The following is a 13863-nucleotide window of genomic DNA, read 5'->3' as shown; positions in this document are numbered from 1 at the left end:
CCTACGGCCCAGGGTCGGCATTTCCAGCGCGTGGCTAGGCCGTTCCCTGCCTGGAAAAACCGTGGGAACGGCGGACATTTTGGGGGAGGTTTTTTTTCCTCACATTTAGGGCGGGAAGAAGACAGAGCTCATTTTTTCATTTTTTCCTGCCGATCCTAAACTCCGCTCATTCTCCGTAGGGCTTCTTTATTCTTTCCCCTCCCCCCCTTCTCCTCCTGCCCTTCTTGTGTCGTTTACATATCTTTTCTCAACAGTTTGACATTTTAATACCCTTGCTAGGGAGTGGATGCTCCCCCTCTCAGCTAAACTCACTCGAGTATCTGCTTCTCAGCTCCCTGCTGTTTCAGATGGCCTGGCTTCCGGTGGAGTCCGGGTGGTGTTGGGAGTTCGTCGCAGACCCCCCCCCCCCATTCCGGCTGCACCCTATTCCGGACTCTGTATGACTCCCAGGGCCTCCCCTACAGGGGGATGGCTCGTGCATACTCCCTTGTTACACAGGGGGAGCTGGACCGGCTCATTCTTTTTTCTGTGGCCGTGCTAGGCATTGGCGTGTCACCGGAGGATTCTGCTATGCCCTCTCTCGCAGCCAATGTGGACCCGGTCCTGGTGGGACTTAGGGCTTCTACAGGTACGTTCCAAGCCCACGTTATGCACAGGCAGCTGCTCCTCTGGAACTTTGAGTCTTCCAAGGGGGGACTCCGTGTGGGTAAACGCAGGGGGTATGCCCTATTCTCTCTCTGGTCATTACCCTGTGATGCCTCACCTTCCAAGGTGGACGTTTCTGTCTCCGCAGTATCAAAGCACTCCACCATCCCAATGGCAGGGGCGACGACACGGAAAGCTGTACCACGGATGTATCTGAAGTCCTGATTTTAGGGGTCCGGGCGATTTTCTGCGACTGTCTCATGCACTGGGCAAGCCCTAGGTGGGCTTTACCATTTCTCTGCACCCAGGACCTCCAGTCTGCAGAGGCGGAGCAGGCTGGATGACTGGAGGCAGTAGTGGCATATGGGGCGGAGACCCTATTCACTTGCTTCACGTGCTGGCCAAGACAATGGTTTCAGCCGTATTGATCGGGTGTTTCCTCGGGTGCCGCACTTGGTCGGTGGAGTCCTCCCTTTCACGCAGTTGGGCACTTTTTTCTTCAAGGGCAACTTGCCTTTTGGTGAGGGTCTTGATCAGCTTCTCAAATCCTTCGGAACGATCATGGCTCTCAGGCTGCCGGAGACCCATCCGAATCTGTGTAAGTTCCATTTCATGCCTTCTCCGTAGCACCCGACCGGAAGCCCTCAGTTCCTAAGCCCTCAGTCCATCTTCCCCCGTTTTCCAACTCAGGTGGCCGTCGGTCCCTATCTCTCGAGCAATGTGTCCAACCACGTCAGACCCGTGGGGCAACCAGGTATTCATCGAAAGATACCTCTACATTCTGCTCAGGATCTCCCCATAAGCTCTCCGTGCGAACACTGTCAACGTTCAGCGGTCTGCCAGACTCTTGCCAGGTTGCAAAGGCTCAGAATTCTAGTCCTGGCCCTGTGGGGGAACCAGGAGCGGGCCAGCATGCCATTGCTTTCGTTGCGTCCGATAATCAACGTCCCCAAAAGCAATCTCCATCCCTCCCAGGCTCTGGAATTCCTGGGAGCTCGCTTCAATACCCGGGTAGGAAAGGTTTTTCTCCCGGACACTCGGGTGCTCTCTAACTCACCGATCAAGTACGCAGTTTTTCTTTCCCTGCTGCTTCCCACAGCGTGGGATTACCTGCAGATTCTGGGGTCCATGGCCTCCACTATCAACCTGGTCCCATGGGCTTTTGCACATATGCGTCCATTACAGAGAGCGTTATTGTCCTGCTAGCAGCCAGTGTCAGCACAGTTCCAGGAGACTCTACCTCTTCCTGACTCTGCCATTGCAGACATACAGTGGTGGCTGTCACTGGCACGTCTCCTGACGGGGATGCCCCTACTGACTCCCTCATGGGTCATAGTCACGACGGACGCCAGTCTCTCCGGGTGGGGGGCGGTCTGTCAATTTCAGATGACTCAAGGACACTGGTCCCCAGCCCAGTCCCGTTGGCACATCAGTCGTATGGAAGCCCGTGCTGTGCGCCTGGCTGTCAAGGTTTTTCTCCCTCTAATCCACCACACAGCGGTATGCATTCTCTCGGACAGTTCTTCCGCGGTGGCCTATATCAGTCATCAGGGGAGTACCCGAAGTCGTCTGGTGGCACTGGAAGCCAACAAGCTCTTCGCCTGGGCAGAGAGGCACTTGGATTGCCTAGTGGCCTCCCACATAGCGGGCAAGGAGAATGTTCAGGCCGACTTCCTCAGCCGGCAACTTCTCGATCCCGGCGAGTGAGGGTTGTCCGAGGCAATGGATCTGTTCACAGGTGGGATCCCCCTCACCTGGATCTGATGGCAACTTTGGGCAACGCCAAGTCTCCTAGATTCTTCAGCCGCTAGAGGGAGTATTGCTCGGAAGGAGTGGATGCGCTGTGGCCCTCCCTTAGCCTCCCGACATTATCCTCTACCTTCCGCCTTGGCCCCTAGGGGGAAATGCTCTCAGGAGAATAGAGCTTTACCGGGGACCAGTCATTCTTATGGCCCCCGAGTGGCCTCGCAGGCCATGGTTCGCGGTTCTGGTAAATCTGGCGACGGACGGTCCCCTTCGCCTTGGCCATCTCCCTCGTCTTATTCAGCAGGGTCCTGTATATTTCAACCAGGCGGATCGCTTCTAATGGCCTGGGGTTTGAACGCAGACGATTGAGTCGGACGGGTTATAATGAAGTTATCTCAACTCTGCTCCAGTCTCATAAGCAGTCTACATTCCTGGCCTATGTCCACTTCTGGACAGTTTTTGAGGATGCCTGCGTGGAATCGCGGAATCCATGTCTGGACAGTGCCTGCGCGGAATCAGGTGTCTCGACTCGTTCGCTGCCTGTTTCTATGGTTCTCACTTTCCTCCAGTCTTTCCGTCAACTCTTTTTGCGCGTCCAGGTTTCCGCCCTCGGTTCCCTCCTGGGCACCATCTAGGGCCCTTCAGTGTCCTCTCACCCAGATGTCTGTTTTTCTCAGGAACGCTAAGCACTTGTCTTTCGTGGACCCTAAATTTGGTTCTTCGGGTTCTCTGTGCGGCCCCTTCTCGAACCTCTCCATTGAGCTGCTCTCAGAGGCTTGATGCTCTAGACTGTCTTTCTGGTTGCTTATTTGCTCCACCAGGAGGGTGTCGGAGCTTCGAGCTCTATCTTGCAGAGTGCTTTTTCTGCGGTTCTCGGATTTGGGCGTCTCTCTCACATCGTCCCTTATTCCTTGTCGAAGGTTGTTTCCTCTTTCACGTCAGTTAGTCTGTGGAACTCCCCGCGTTTTCTCCTGAGGATATAGCGGAGTCCGGGGGCATTGACCTTCGCCGACGGGATGTTAAATGCGTTCTACTGCGTTACCTCCAGATTAACAATGACTTTCGGGTATCGGACCATCTTTTTGTTCTGTGGAGTGGTCCAAAGAGTGGCAATCAAGCTTCTAAGACTGCGATCGCTCGGTGGTTGAAGGAGGCGATTTCTTCAGCCTATATTTGCAAGGGCCGGGCGGTGCCTGAGGGTTTGAAAGCTCATTCCTTGCGTTCTCAGGCTCCTTCTTGGGCGGAGAGTCAATCGGTCTCTCCGCAGGAAATATGCAGGGCAGCTACGGGGCAATCCCTTCATACCTTTGCTCGTCCTTTCCACCTTGACGTACAGGTGCCAGTGTTTCGTTCCTTCGGTCGGCAGGTACTTAGAGCGGGACTGTCTCGGTCCCACCCTTTGTAGGGAAGCTTTGGTACATCCCATGGTCTAGACTGATCTGGATATGTACAGTGAAAGGAAAATTAGTTCTTACCTGTTAATTTTCATTCCTATAGTACCTCGGATCAGTCCAGACGCCGTCCCGTGTCCTGCCCCCTCGATCTCCTTCATGGTTTTTCCTCCTTTTAGGAATATTTTTGTGTCTCTGCATGGCTTGTGGATTCTCATTACAGGCACCGGAAGCATCTTTTACGATGATCTGGAGTAGTCATGCAAGAGCGCTTAGTCACACAGTTCATTCAATTGTTTTAACTACTAGTTATCCTGTTACTTGCTTGATCTTATGCCTTTTACTGCTTTGACAATGGTTATACTGAAGGGCTGCAGGTTAGACTCTGTCTCGATATAGTTTTGGTCTGTCTCCACCTGCTGGACAGGAGGCTCAACCCATGGTCTGGACGGATCCGTGGTACTACAGGAACGAAAATTAACAGGTAAGAACTAATTTTCCTTTAAATCATTTAATACTAAAGAATCATAAAACAAGATGGTTAATTTTATTCTAAATTCTTTTTTAGTTGGTTCCATGGGAAGATATCCAAACAAGAAGCTTACAGTCTGCTGATGACAGGTACTGTTACCGTTGAAGTTTAAATAAGAAACTAAAACTCATGCATGTAATCTATATCTTCTGCAGCTTTTATCATTCTGGTATGGTTAGGGCTTCAACTTTCTGTTCATAGTTTTGGGTTTTTATAAATGCATGGCAAGGCTTTGAGCCCAAAAAAGATTCAGTCATGTCATTGGTGAAAAACTGTGTGTGGTCATATAGGTGGCAAAGCATACGTGGCTGTGACATTTGTTTTTTTCAGATCTCTGCTTTTTATCTTTTCATGTTTTAGGGATGTAAATCCAATTTTGAGGCTATGCTGTGCTAAATAGTACATTACAGTAATGCTATTTAAAATTTGAAAAAAATCTTTTCAAATCTGCTGCCCATTTAATTTTTATCTTCTTAATTACTATCTTTTGTATTTTTATATTTATATTCCTTTTTTTTGTCTCTTGATTTCCATCATTTTTTCTCCTTCTCTGCTCTTCATCTTTACTGTTAGATTTTAGTTGACAAGTATGCATAAATTGGCCATAACTCATGGGATGTCATCCAATGGTGCCAACACAGACCCAGCTCTTTGTGAAGCTGAATGGAGCAAGGTGTTATTGAACATTCTCTGTGCAGGAAGTAAGGAACCTTTTCCTTTCTTGGCCATAAGTATGGGAAAACTCCTCTACCTGTGATCTGGCTTCCTATTTGCCTCCGGTTGAGTATGATATAGAAGTTTATAGTGCCAGAGGGTTCACCCAGAAAAGCATCCTTTCGGATTGCTTTTAGACTCAAAGAAGAAATTGGCGCTGTCGATGCACTGGAGCAGGCCCTTCCTTGAGCTGAGCTTCAACGGAGCATGTACTATCATCCATGGGCATGAAAAATCCCCATCGTGACAACTTCTTTATTTTATCCGGACCTGAGGTCCACAAAGGCACTGTCCGGGTAATTACAGTGGAGCTCATCTTTTACGATGCAGTTGACACGCTTGATGCCAAAGTCGAAGGCACTGTTTGGTGGCATCAGAGCAGAGCATTCAGTGTGGGAACCCAAGAGTCATTTGGATATTATGGCATGAAAGAAGCCTCTGGTGCCATCCATGGATCAAGATACTAGTTGATGGGAATCACTGGTATAGGGTACCTTTGAGCCGGCTGCCTTTACAGCAGGTGAAGCAGTTGTGGCAGCTCTGAGTGAAGATGAGCTGATCTGTGTATCTGAATAGCATCTTTCTCCTCTTCCAGCTCCAACCCAGAGAGCTCCTCAACTAGTGGAAGCCCAGTTATTGGAGCTGGTGAAGAAATTATATTACTTCCTTAAGCCTTGAAGATGTAAGAGGGAGATTAGAACTTTTCCTATCCACGATGGAAGAAATATTTCACATAATGGGCCTGCTCCAAGTTTCACGCTGGTGTGTACTTCTCTGCAGGAGTTTTCAGCATTGAGAGTTAATCCTCAACAAGAGGTGTTAGATTTTCCTCCTCCAGGGGATTCCTTGATGAGTCGGAAGGGGAGGAAATGGGTTCTGTTCAGCCTGATTGCCTTAGACATTTCCTCATTGGACCAGTGGAGGTTTCAATCTCACTTGCCCTTTTCATCATTGGGTCATGGCTTAGTGTTCCCCTGTGATCACAAGATGAGGAGGATTCCACTGGAATGCCATAGGATCCCTTGCCAGACTTTTCTACAAACCCCCCTTGTAGAGGATATCTGCTTCTCCAGGTTTTTTGATAAGCTGGCGAAGACACTGTATCAATTTTGGAAAAGAAAAGGACCTGAGAAAAGAAGTTTTGGGCTCCTTCAGTTCCTTCAAGTCCTAGTGGATTCCATGACTATTCTGGACCATAATCTCCTCCAAGACCTTCAGAGAAGGATATATTAGATGTCTGTACTGTGTCTTCTAGTGGTCTGGAAGCTAGACCTTGAGTATAAAGTTCAGGCTGCTCTGGGATTTGGGATGGTCCTCTTGCCACATCACTCTATCATGGAGTCAGCCTTTAAGTGCACTAAGTGCACTCAAGACTACTCTAACACGCCTCCTGTGAAGAACCTGGATGCATTTGAGTAAAAAGTCTTCCAGGGATCCATGCTGAGTCCACAGATTGTGGCTTGCCAGTATTTGTATGAATGTGCTCAAAAGCCAAAACCCTTAAAGGAAACAGGTGGACTTCTGCCGAGCAGTGGAGGAATGCAAGAAGCACCTTCTGTTCTATATATGAAGGTCTTGATACTGCAACCAGGGCTTCAGCTGCTTCCATAGGCGCCTGAAGGCTCACGTGGTGGTGGGAGAGTAGCCTCCAGGAAGATATGCATGATCACCTTGTCAGTGTGCTCTGTACTGGAGACAACTTGTTTAGTGACATATTTCAAGAGACCTTGACTATGATCAAGCAACATCAATCCACACTACAGTGGTCAGCTGTGATGGGAGACCATCTGGCTCACATGCGTTGCCAGTATTTATGAGCATGAGCATCCATTCTTCAAAAGCTGTCCCTTCTGCCTTTTTTTTAGTGTTATCAAGCTTCATCTGCACTACAGAGCAGTAGCTTCCCACTTGTGGTTGGCAGAGGGAAAGGAGTCAGTTAAAGGCAGAGCAGCAAATGTAGTCTAAGCCAGGAACCATTTTTTGATCGCTCTGAGACCGGCCTCCACACCCCCTCTGGTGAGGGGGAAGGCTTCATTTCTTCTTCCAGGACTGGTGGGTCCTAAAGATTGTGGAGAATGGCTACAGCTCCATCCTTCTTTCCTTAGAATTGAAGTTCCCTGTATGTACCCAGATCAGTCCAGACCGTGGGTTATGCCTCCCTTCCAGCAGATGGAGACAGAGAAAAACTTGAAGGGCACCCCCTCTTAACCTGGTGTGCCACCTGCATCCCCTCAGTTTCTCTGTCTCCAGCAGATGGAGGTGGTACAAACCCTGCAGTCTTGCCCTTATTCTGGGTTTTAGACACTTTCCCTTTAAAAAAAACAAACAAACAAAAACTGACATTCTTCAAATCCTCCCAGGGGGGTAGGCAGGTTCTCTGAGACTATCCCCCCCGGTAGTAGTAGGTAGAAGAGCTGGGGTTGGTGACCCTGCGGGGCTCCTTGCAGGTAAGGTGTTGGGAGATTTGAGATACCAATGGTCTGGTCCTTCTCTTCCTCTGTGGCACTGACCAGAGGTTAAAGAAAAAAAGAAACGGACGATCGTATAGCCTGTTAGGTTCCTTGCTTACTGGCTGCAGTGCTGAGGGATCGGGTACAGTTTTTGCCGCGTTCTCACTGATTTCTGGCTCCCTGCCTTTTTTCTTCAGCCGCGTTTGTTTTTGTAATGCTGCGGCCATCTTCCTGCGTTACCTATGGGGAGTCCTCGAGACTCTCCCGTTCAGGCCTTTGCTCGCACTACCTTCCAGGAGGGGAAGGCAGCTTATTTTCGGCAGTGGTGAGCTCAGCTAAGCCCCGAGGTGCAGTTAAGAGAGTAGCGCCTCGGGCTGACCCGTTCCCCTTCATTGCGGGAATGGCAGCCATCTTGAGCACATTTGCCGAAGCGCAGGCATGGGCTATGGCGGCAGGGGAACTCCCTCCAGCCTTATCTCTGGTGCATACCGGTCCTGGGGACCCTGCTGATCTCGACCAGGACAATTTGGACGCAGACCCCAACTCCCCGGGTGGGGAGGGGGTCCAGTTCTAACAATTTTTCATTGGATTTTGTTTTGCTCATTCACAAAGCATTTTTAGCGTCAGTCTCCACAGGGGGTCCTCTGCCTTTGAGACAGCCTCAGGGGCCATCCCTGAAAGTAGCCAAGCACTTGGATGTGCCAGTGTCCCTGCAGGTCACTCAGTTACGGGGGTCCCTGCCTTCGGGTGTGCTGCCCTATCGGGGGGGGGGGGGGGGGAGCAATGGGGCTGTGGGCGCAGTCACTTTTGCTCAGCCTCCTGTTGGCATGGGATCGGAGGACAACCTGACAAAGCAGGTTTCTCTGGACGGGGACGACCTGAGGGTGGTCCGCCTGTTTCACAAGGAGGAACTAGAACCTCTTATCACCGCTGTCCTCTCGGAACTTGGAGTGGAAATCCCTCAATGTACACCTCCACAGGATTTCGTAGATCCGGTCCTGGCGGGATTACGGGCTCCGACCAAAGCTTTCCCTCTTCATCCCATGCTCCAACAACTGATGACCCGGGAGTGGGACGTTCCGGATGCTAGCTTAAGGGTTGGTCGGGCTATGGACAAACTTTATCCTTGGCTTGAGGAGCCCCTGGAGCTTCTGAAGTCTCCCAAGGTAAAAGCTTCAGTATCAGCGGTGATGAAGAGGACCACAATTCTGGTCACATGAGCGGCAGTCCTCAAGGATCTTCAGGATAGGAAACTTGAAGTCCTTCTCAAGCACATTTTTGAGGTTTCGGCTCTGGGTATCAGAGCGGCGGTGTGCAGTAGCTACATGCTTCGGGCGTGCCTCTGATGGGTCCAGCAATTAACATCCAGGGACCTTCCTCCGGGCGAATCCGAGTAGGCGGAGCGGTTGGAAGCAGCAGTGGCTTATGGAGAGGATGCATTGTACGATCTTCTTCGTACTTCCTCTCGCTCCATGTCGTCTGCCATTGCGGCGAGGCGGCTTATCTGGCTGCGTAACTGGTCAGCGGACGTCTCGTCCAAGGCTCAGTTAGGTGCCCTAACGTTTAAGGGCAAGTTTCTCTTCTGGGACGACTTGGAGCAGTTGATAAAATCCCCCTGGGAGAACAAGGTACACAAGTTGCCGGAGGATAGGCTGAGACTGTCCAGAGGGTTCCCGGTGGCTCGCTCACGTTTTCAGGGCCAGCATCGCTTTCATCAGAGCAGACAGCAGCCAACAGGTCCACGGCATCCTATGGCAAGGCCTTAATCCTGGAATTCGTCCTTTTGAGGCCACAGACAGTCTCACGATGGAGGAATGGCCACGTCTCTCGCCGCCAAGACTTCCCAATGAAATCAGGCCGGCCCATCCCTCAGTTCCTCGGATTGGAGGACGTCTATCCCACTTTCTCGAGGCATGAGCCAGAATAACCTCAGATCAGTGGGTCCTAAGCATCATACAACATGGCTACACTTTGGAATTTGTGCGGCCTCTTCAAGATTTTTTCCTGATTTCTCCCTGTGGGGCTCTGACCAAGGGACAAGCCGAGCGGGAAATCTTTGACTGCTAGCTCTGGGGGGCCGTAAAGCCAGTTCCAGCAGAGGACTGGAAGATGGGACGATACTCCATCTATTTCATAGTCCCAAAGAAGGAGGGAGCTTTTTGACTTATTTTGGACCTTAGAAAGGTGAACAAAGCTCTCAAGATATCCCATTTCCACATGGAAACTCTTCGCTCGGTCATAGCGGCGGTATGCAGAGCCGAGTTCTTAGCGTCCCTGGACCTAATGGAAGCATACCTGCACGTACCCATTCGCGAAGATCAGAAATTTCTTCGTTTCATGATTCTGGGGATGCATTTCCAGTTCTGTACCCTTCTGTTCGGTCTCGCTACTGCTCCCTGCACATTCACCAAAGTCATGGTGGTGGTGGCTGCGGCGCTGAGGAGACAAGGGCTTCTGATTCATCCCTACCTGGACGACTGGCTCATCAGGGTGAAATCGAGGGATCTTTTCATAGAAAGCTATACGTAAGGTAGTCTATCTCCTGGAGTCGCTTGGCTGGGTGATCAATCAAACCAAGAGCAATTTCATCCCGTTTCAGACGATGGACTTCCTGGGGGCCCGATTTGATACCAGGGTTGGGAACGTTTTTTTCTCCCCCCGGACAGAATGACCAAATTGATGGAGCAAGTTTGACGCTTGTTGTCGCTCCCCCGTACCCAAGGCATGGGACTATCTTCAGGTCCTTGGCTCCATGGCGTCCACTCTGGAGGTAGTTCCCTGGGCTTTTGCCCATATGAGACCATTACAACGAGTGTTGCTTTCCCATTGGGATCCCAAGTCGGAGGAATTCCAGTTCCCTGTACCGCTCACCGATCACGTCAGATCCAGTCTTGGGTGGTGGCTTTGTGACTGCTTGTCTCGTGGGGTGGACCTCGAAGTCCCAAGCTAGATAGCGGTGACCATGGATGCCAGTCTCTCTGATTGGGGAGCTGTTTGTCAGTCCAGGGCAGCTGGTCCCCGGAGGAGATCAGCTGGTCGATCAATTGGCTGGAAACCAAAGCAGTTCGCCTGGCTTTACAACACTTTCTCCCATGCCTCCGCAATCAAGCAGTTCGGGTCGTGTCCGACAATGCAACGACAGTAGCCTATGTCAAGGAGGCACCAAGAGTCAAGCCATAGCAGACGAGGCAGAACAACTCATGGCTTGGGCGGAAGAAAATCTTGCACTGCTGGCGGCATCTCACATCGCTGGGAATGACAATGTACCAACAGACTTCCTGGGTCAGAAATGCATAGATCCAGGGGAATGGGAACTTTCAGACCAAGCAATGGCTCTAATATCCCAAAGATGGGGAATTCCCCACATGGACTTGATGGCAACGCGAGACAATGCCGAGGCTTCTCACTTCTACAGTCGCAGAAGGGATCACGGCGCGGAGGGAGTCGTTGCGCTGGTGCTTCCCTGGCCAACCTCAGTTCTCCTGTACGTGTTCCCTCCTTGGCCGCTAGTGGGCAAGGTTCTTCGCAGGATAGTTCATCCAGGGAACATGTTTCTAGTGGCCCTGATGTCCTTGGTTCACGGATCTGGTCAATCTGACGGTGGACGGGCCCCTATGGCTAGGACATCTTCCACAACTTCTTCGTCAAGGTCCTATATTTTTTGACCAGGCAGATTGCTTTTTGTCTAGCGGCCTGGCTTTTGAAAGGAGATTGAGGGAGTCGTTACTATGCTGTTGCAGGCCAGAAAGACGTCTACCTCTCTGTCATATGTTAGGGTGTGAAGAGTTTTTGAGACGTGTTGGGAGCAAGGGATTCTTCCTAAGCATGCTTCTATTGCAAATATTTTGGGTTTTTTGCAAAACAGATTATCCAAGGGCTTATCCTTTTTAATTCCCTCCGTGTAGCGGCCCTAGGTTCCCTTGTTTGGTAGCTTGATGGCGTCACATCCGGATGTGGTGCGTTTTCTCAAAAGAGTAAGACATTTGATTCCTCCTGTCTTTCCTGTGTCTGGCTTGGAGCCTTAATTTAGTGCTTCGCGTTTTGTGCGATCCACCGTTTGAACCCTTAAAAAGGGCAACGTTGAAGGACCTCACGTTGAAGACCGTGTTTTTGGTGGCTGTTTGCTCCGCTCAAAGAATATCGTAGCTACAGGTTCTCTTGTAGGGAACCCTTTTTAAGGATTTCCGATTCAGGAGTTTCTCTTCGAACAGTTCCTTCCTTTTTGCCAAAGGTGGTTTTGACTTTTCATTTAAGTCAGTCAGTTCCTGGCCTTTCCTGATTTATCGAACGATGTTCCGCATGCCAGAGAGCTTCGTCGTTTAGATGTTCGGCGTGCTCTGTTACGCTATTTGGAGGTCATGAATCCTTTTAGAATTTCAGATCATTTATTTGTCCTGTGGCGTAGTCCCAAGCTTCTAAGCAGACGATTGCGTGATGGTTGAAAGAGGCTATTTCGTCCACTTACATCTGTAAAGGTAGGCCCATTCCATTCGCTCACAGGCGGCTTCGTGGGCTGAATGCCACTTGGTTTCCCCACAGGAAATATGTAGAGCGGCTACTTAGACACTCCATACCTTTGCTCGCCACTACCACTTGGACGTTCAGGCTCCAGATGTCTGCAATTTTGGCAGTGGCGTACTTCGTGTGGGACTCTCATCGTCCCACTCGGTATAGGGAAGCTTTAGTACATCCCACAGTCTGGACTGATCTGGGTACGTACAGGGAAAAGAAAATTGGTTCTTACCTGATAATTTTCGTTCCTGTACCACAGATCAGTCCAGACACCCGCCCTAGGAGTGGGTATTTTAGAGAGTCAGCTCTTATTCATCGGTTTTTCCTTTTACTGCAGAACACTAAGGAACTTTAGTTTGCCTTTCATTCATACTTATATGGTTGCAGTTTTATTATTGCTTGATTCCTTGTTGTTATGGTTCACTGTTATTCTGCTTTGATAATCTAAATACTGAGGGGATGCAGGTGGCACACCAGGTTAAGAGAGGTGCCCTTCAAGTTTTTCTCTGTTTCCATCTGCTGGAAGGGAGGCAACCCACGATCTGGACTGATCCGTGGTACTACAGGAACGAAAATTATCAGGTAAGAACCAATTTTCTTGTGAGCTTGTTACAAGGACTAAGAAGACTTGTGTGGTGGTGGAAATCCTCACAAGTGCTCAGAAAACCACCTCAGGTTTTCTAAACTCTGAGAGAGCTATTGCATTTCAGTGCTATTGGATGACATCCATTTATGTGGCTGATTTGGCCTGCTGTCTATGGAAAACATCTGCTACAGGTAAGTACTTTGCTTTATTTGGTGTGCTGTCAAATGTTGCCAACACATGCTCTGGCTTTTAGAAATTGGGTGGCTAACAAATTTATCCTGGTACTAAACAAACCGGGAGGAACAGGGTCACTGCTATGTTGAGAGTCTAAGGGGGACCCTTAGTTACGTACTTGCAGACACACTTGTGATCTTCTTCAGCCCACAAGTGATCCTTTCATCAGATGGCAGAAATGCTTTCTCAAGTAGAATCTTTCCAAGGTGGATCTGTTTGCGACAATCCTGAATAGGAAAATTACCAGTTCTACTTAAGAGATGAGATGGCAGGTTAAGCACGAGATGCTTCTGTTGGCAAAGACCTTTCTAAAACTCTTACAGGACTGAGGAGCTATGGTTCTCTGTAGGTCTTTTTAACCAAGATAGATATGGTTTCCTCTTCTTAGGAAACTAATCATACTCAAATATTCCTTTCTCTTAATTATACAAAATTAAGGTTTGTTCCATCCCAATAGTCTTACACTGTCCCATTATTTATTTATTTATTTATTTATTTATTTAGAGTTTTTATATACCGGCAATCATGAAAACATATCTTGCTGGTTTACATAGAATGGGGGTGCAATAAAATACATAGAACTTAAGAACATAGAACTAGAACTGTGGTGACAGAAGGTACAGTTACATTTAACAAAGGTGGCCAAACTTGGAGTAGGAAAAATAGAAAAGAGGATAGAAATGGTTAAACAATATACAATTTAAATGTAGTATACAAAATAAATGTTATAAACAAACGGCAAGGTGATTTAGGAGTTATTGGATTGTGTCATTGACAATTATTACCAATTGAAATGCAAGGCAAAAAAAAAGCACAGTCTCTCAGGCCTTTCATGGCCAGGATGTGATCCAGCCTCTGATTCATTTAATCAGACTTGTATTCTGCAGTATTCTAAAGGAATTGATCAAAATGTATAACAATCAAATAGTCACAAAATATTTCTTTACCCCATTTAAAACTGAACTCTGAAAATCAGCTTTTTTCCTTTAAACTAGTAATGTCTTATCTAAAGCCTAACTATGCATTTCCTGAGGAAGTTGTGGGATGTATAGG

At 49.0% G+C, this 13863-nt stretch overlaps 1 protein-coding gene across 8 annotated transcripts in view; it reads left to right on the top strand.

Moving 5' to 3' along the window:
• The window catches only part of RASA1 (RAS p21 protein activator 1), a 384196-nt gene that overhangs the window by 72818 nt on the left and 297515 nt on the right, over positions 1-13863 (top strand). For all 8 annotated transcript variants that reach the window (XM_029573687.1, XM_029573696.1, XM_029573711.1 and 5 more), the window contains exon 7: positions 4351-4403. In XM_029573687.1, coding sequence (XP_029429547.1) covers positions 4351-4403 — 53 coding nt within the window. The remainder of the gene's footprint in view (positions 1-4350; positions 4404-13863) is intronic.

Source organism: Rhinatrema bivittatum, chromosome 1 (genome assembly GCF_901001135.1).
Source record: "Rhinatrema bivittatum chromosome 1, aRhiBiv1.1, whole genome shotgun sequence".
Classification (NCBI taxonomy): domain Eukaryota; kingdom Metazoa; phylum Chordata; class Amphibia; order Gymnophiona; family Rhinatrematidae; genus Rhinatrema; species Rhinatrema bivittatum.
The sequence above is the reverse complement of the archived record's forward strand: the minus strand, read 5'-3'. Positions and strand labels throughout refer to the sequence as shown.